The following is a 4,979-nucleotide window of genomic DNA, read 5'->3' on the forward strand; positions in this document are numbered from 1 at the left end:
TTTTTAACCAATCAAACAAAAAAAATTGAAAAACATTCTCCTTCATAAATGTGATCTTTGTTATTGAAGACAAAAAGAAAACCTGATTGGCGGTTTTAAATCCTCGAATTGAAGTACAAAAAGCTATAGACTACCCTTTAATCCAATGTCTAAATGGTTTTGCTTATGTTTCTAATTATATGCTTAAGGAATTGCCAAAATGAATTTCTTTTTCCTCTTTCCAAATATGGAAGGTTGGAAGAAGGAAGAAGGTTGGAAGAAGGAAAAAGACAACCTCCTGCTGTACTTATGGGCAATAAAATAAAATGGAGTAAATGAATAGAAATGAGAAGACTTTTGCTATTTTAACCCTTTGGCATGTCATCACATGTTTCCTTCATTCCTTCCTCTTCTCTCCCAATTCCTTATGTACCCTTCCCGCTTTTGCCTTTACAGTTTTTTTCCTTCTGTTGTATCATGTATGCCCCTTTTTCATATTATATATTCAATAGTTTTCTTTTCTTCTAATTTCTTGTGTTTTTATTCTTTCAGTATTCATCTAATTATCTTTTATCTCTCCTTAAATGTCTCACTTAATTAATTGAAACATTAAGAATAGAATTGGAAAGAAAAGTAAATAAATTAATGACTTCTTGTTTTAATAAAACGGCAAATATTTTGGAACAAATTTAGTTTGCCAAAATGACTAATATTTGGGATGAGATGTTCTAGTTTACTTTTAAGGAGTTGTAGCTGCTGATCAGATTGTAACTTTGTATCAATCTGTTAGCTGGTACTTTCTTGGTGTTTGTCAAGTTTTAATATAATATTTTTGTGAAACTTAATATATACTCCATCTTTTTATAAATTGCAATATGTCTGTTTAGATTTTGATAATTGTGTTTCTTCTGTTGGCAGTATCACTAAAGCCCTTGAAAGGTATGAACGCTGTTGCCTTAATCCTCAAGATAACTATGGTGAAAAAGAAACACAGGTTTGAGGCTTCATGTTCTATGTTAAACCATTCAATTGGCTTATTATGGTTCTTCCTAAGCATATTTTGTTTTTGTTTCAAACATAGAGCTGGTACCAGGAGGTGTCAAAATTAAAGGCCAAGTTTGAAGCCCTTCAAAGAACTCAAAGGCTATTTCAATTCAGACAAATCTTAGCACTTCTCTTTTTCTTTTATTACACATAAATGAACCACACTCGAGGTTTAGTGAAGATTTAAGGGGGGATAATGAAACATGAGAAAAATATGCAGAAAAGAAGAGTAAAAATATTTCAAGTTTTCTGATATGTTATTGCTAATGCATGAAGGCACTTGCTTGGTGAAGATCTTGGGCCACTGAGTGTGAAGGAGTTTCAAAATCTTGAAAAACAACTTGAAGGTGCACTTGCACAAGCTAGGCAAAGAAAGGTATATTAAATTGTTTTCAACAATTAATCTTGTGTGTTTTCTTTTTTCTTTCTCTTCCTCTTTGTCGCTTCATTTCGTTCTTAACTACCAGATCTTATAAATATTTTTATGATAACACAAGTGTCTCTACAAAAAACTTTATTACGTGTCTCATGACACAACTGACATTAGTTAGTGAGACTTCTTTTTGTTTCAAAAAAAAAAAAAAAAACCCTAAATCTTACACTTTTTGGTCCCACTAATTTGGAATCCACTTTTTTCATAGGTAGAAATATTTACTTTGGTACTAAGCATTGGTTTCTGCAAGTAAGCATTGGTTTCTGCATTGTGTAGACACAAGTAATGATGGAACAGATGGAGGAGCTCCGTAGAAAGGTAAGATAAAATATGCAGAAAAAAAAATATTACTTCCTCCGTTCCGTCCCAATTTAATTGCCTTATATTGACTGAGCACAAAATTTAAGAAATAAAAAGAGGTTTTTAAATCTCGTGATCCTAAATTAAAAATGTGTATAATGTATTAAAATGTTTGAATCTTGTGATTGTAAACTTGTCATGCAAAATGTTTAATTATCTACTTACTAAATATAGAAAGATCACACTCTGTTCGGGACAGACCAAAAAAGAAAGCAAGACTCTTAAATTGGGATGGAAGAAGTAGTTTACTTTTGAGGTTCTGATCAGTACAAATTAATTAGAATGTATATATATGATATTAATTCCTGATTATCACAATTATAAATTCGTTATAAAAGGTGAACGGATGCAAAAGATTGGTGATTAGCTCCCGTTTGGACATAGATTCTTTTACTTTTTTCCAAAAAAGAAAATTTGAAAGTATTATTTGTTCATGGAATTTTTAAGTTTTTGGAAAAAAAATTCAAGTTTCAAAAACTAATTTGGACGCCAATTTTTGGGTGAAATTTTTTCTTTCACTCACAGAACGTCAACTTTTTTTTCAAGTAAAATGCATATTCAAACACAACTTCAACTTCCAAAATTATTTCAACACAATTTCAAAAACTCATTTTTTTTTTTCAATTTTCAATCAAATGGCTAAGAGTTGCAAGGGATCTGAAGGCCCTAGAATCTTAAGAAAATATGTTGTAAAGAGCAGTACACTTCAGTAGGAGTGTACAAGTTTGTGCCCATTATAAAGGACTTACTGAGCCTTTTGCCGTCTTTTTGTGTCATGCATGCTGATTGATAAGTCCCAACTATATTGTGACAACAGCCTTTCATTTAGTTGGTGGCACATATTTTCAGGTCGATAGTCTTTGATCCGAGATCTCTTTTAATAAAAAATAGTTAAATTTGTGAAATGGCTGTCCGTTACTTGTCTAGTTTCTTCCACCTATTCTTACAGGAAACTAGTCAGTCGGGAAATCACCTAAATAACTCGGTCATAGAGTCAAATAGGTCAGGCAGGAAGAGTTTGAGGTAGGTAAAATGAATATCACACATCTTGGTAATTTGTTCTATTGATATATGGACATATATTTAATCTTTCTCAAGTTCAATGCTAGCTTATGAATTCCGAATAAGCAAGGGGCGAGGAACCACAATTGGTGTTAAAATAAAACAAGAACTACAGTATAATTATCTAGTTGGACTTGATAATAATGGGTTATTTTGGCAGGAGCGCCATCTTGGTGATGTGAACAAGCAACTGAAGATTAAGGTTTCTCAAGAACTATCATCGGTACTTATTCAAACCTGAAAAAAATTCTGTTATGTAAGTGCACCTATATATATATAGAGTTACATATTCAAGAATTTGTTTTTCTATGTTGGCAGCAATTTGAGGGTGAAGGACAAGGACTGAGAGCTCTTCCATTTCCATGGGGTTGTAATGCATCAGCAGAAGCAGGAAGCAGCACCTTTCATGTCCACCATTCTCAATCAAATCACATGGACTGTGATCAACCTGATCCAGTACTTCAAATAGAGTATATCTACTTGATCTCCTTCTTCGCAGAAAATTATAATGTGCATAGTTAATTTGTTTTATGTATATCGCTAACGTTATGAAAGCTTCCAGTGTGGTGGTAAAAGGGTTTAAAAGAAAATGTTTCCAGTCATGATTTCAAGTTTTCAACTCCTAACGGTGACATTTTAACATTTTTTGGATCCCTTGTCACTGATCCTGCCTTCGCCCCTGGGTGGTAGCGGTTGACATATAATTAGGGGCAGAGCTAGAAGGGCGGAAGGGAAGGGAGTTTATCTGAACCCTTTCACCGGAAATCACACTGGATATACAAAGTCAATTATTTTTAATGTTAATATTGTAAACTCCTTGGTGAAAATTGTCTATGCCAATGGCCCAATGCATTAACGCCGATTCAATGCTTTGTATCATCTTCAGGATCTTGTCAATTTGAAGGGAATTATTTTAATGAAGAATGTGTTGTTTCCCAACAGGTATCATCACTATATGGCTGAAGATGGAGCCTCAGGGTCAAGGAGCATGGCTGTTGAGAGCAACATCATCCATGGCTGGGGCCTTTGATTTCTAATTAATTCTATTTAATTCTCGATATAGGACAAGGTTTTGTTTAAGTTTTTCGAGACTAAAAACTCAGTGACATCTTTATGATTTGAAGTGTTTGTTATATAATGTATAATTTTGAGTAAGTGTTATGTACGCTCCTGTTTAACTTATATGCTTTTCCATTTTCTCACCAAATTAATTGGTTTATTGACCAAAGAAAAGCAAATGACCTGTAGTATCTAATGATAAAGTCAAATTCAAAACGTTAAGGAATCGTTTCTTGAACGAGCTAGTGGGGTTGTGTTACAAATATGAATTTTTAATAATGAAGGCCACTTCGACAATTTAAGAATATCATAATAATATTATTATTTATAAAATAACTACAAAAAATGATACTTGTAATGACAAACTAAAATAAGAGTGGTAAACTTAATATCACAAATCACAAGTAATATTAATTTTATGAGATCAAACTACAAAATAAGTCATGAAATTTTTTCCCTAAATAAATTTCCATATAAGACATGATCTACCATTATTTTATTTTAGGGTGAAAATGATTTTCACCCCAACTTTGCTTTAAAAATTAAACTCCCCCTCAACTTTGAACAATAGTCATTCTCCCACCTTTATCCTAATTGACTTTCTTAAATTCCTATTCTACCCTTACATCCTAATTGACTTTCTTAAATTCCTATTCCACCCTTACTTTATCAACTTGGCCTTTTTTTTTTTTTTTTTTTTTTTTTTTTTCTTTAAAATCATGATTTTTTTAATCTCTTTAATCTTTGTAACAAATTTTCTTTAAGAAATTGAATATTATTTCGAGATAGAAAAAAAAAAGTGAGAAATACTAGTTAAGTATATAATTTAATGTCATTCTGTAATGAAATAAATGAGAAGAACAAGAATTTTTTATTAATCATAATCAAAATTCTGATATCTTTTGGTAGAGTGGATCACTGGAAAGTCGAAACCTCCATGGACTTTATTGGACATGGTGGAACTGATTCAACGCAATCTAGAATCTATTCAAGACAAATCACTTCATCACATCTACAAAGAATGCAACAAGCCAGCGGACAG

General features: G+C 32.1%; 1 protein-coding gene across 1 annotated transcript; it reads left to right on the top strand.

The window, feature by feature from the left end:
• The first annotated feature begins 226 nt into the window (after window positions 1–226).
• LOC132062047 (agamous-like MADS-box protein MADS3) lies at window positions 227–4,033 on the top strand. The gene is made up of 8 exons (XM_059454697.1): window positions 227–282; window positions 841–973; window positions 1,061–1,122; window positions 1,300–1,399; window positions 1,733–1,774; window positions 3,039–3,101; window positions 3,197–3,348; window positions 3,821–4,033. Exons 1-8 carry the CDS (start codon window positions 227–229, stop codon window positions 3,906–3,908), a joined length of 696 nt encoding a protein of 231 aa, XP_059310680.1. The 3' UTR covers window positions 3,909–4,033.
• The last annotated feature ends 946 nt before the right edge of the window (window positions 4,034–4,979 follow it).

Source organism: Lycium ferocissimum, chromosome 7 (assembly GCF_029784015.1).
Source record: "Lycium ferocissimum isolate CSIRO_LF1 chromosome 7, AGI_CSIRO_Lferr_CH_V1, whole genome shotgun sequence".
NCBI classification, from domain to species: domain Eukaryota; kingdom Viridiplantae; phylum Streptophyta; class Magnoliopsida; order Solanales; family Solanaceae; genus Lycium; species Lycium ferocissimum.

What these genes read in the sequence shown, in the direction of transcription:
- LOC132062047 (XM_059454697.1), top strand. Translation starts at nt 227, where the DNA reads ATGGAAGGTTGGAAGAAGGAAGAAGGTTGGAAGAAGGAAAAAGACAAC. An exon ending in GAAAAAGACAACCTCCTGCT is followed by an intron (nt 283 to 840) that starts GTACTTATGGGC and finishes TACTCCATCTTT; the next exon opens with TTATAAATTGCAATATGTCT. An exon ending in GATCCAGTACTTCAAATAGA is followed by an intron (nt 3,349 to 3,820) that starts GTATATCTACTT and finishes GTTTCCCAACAG; the next exon opens with GTATCATCACTATATGGCTG.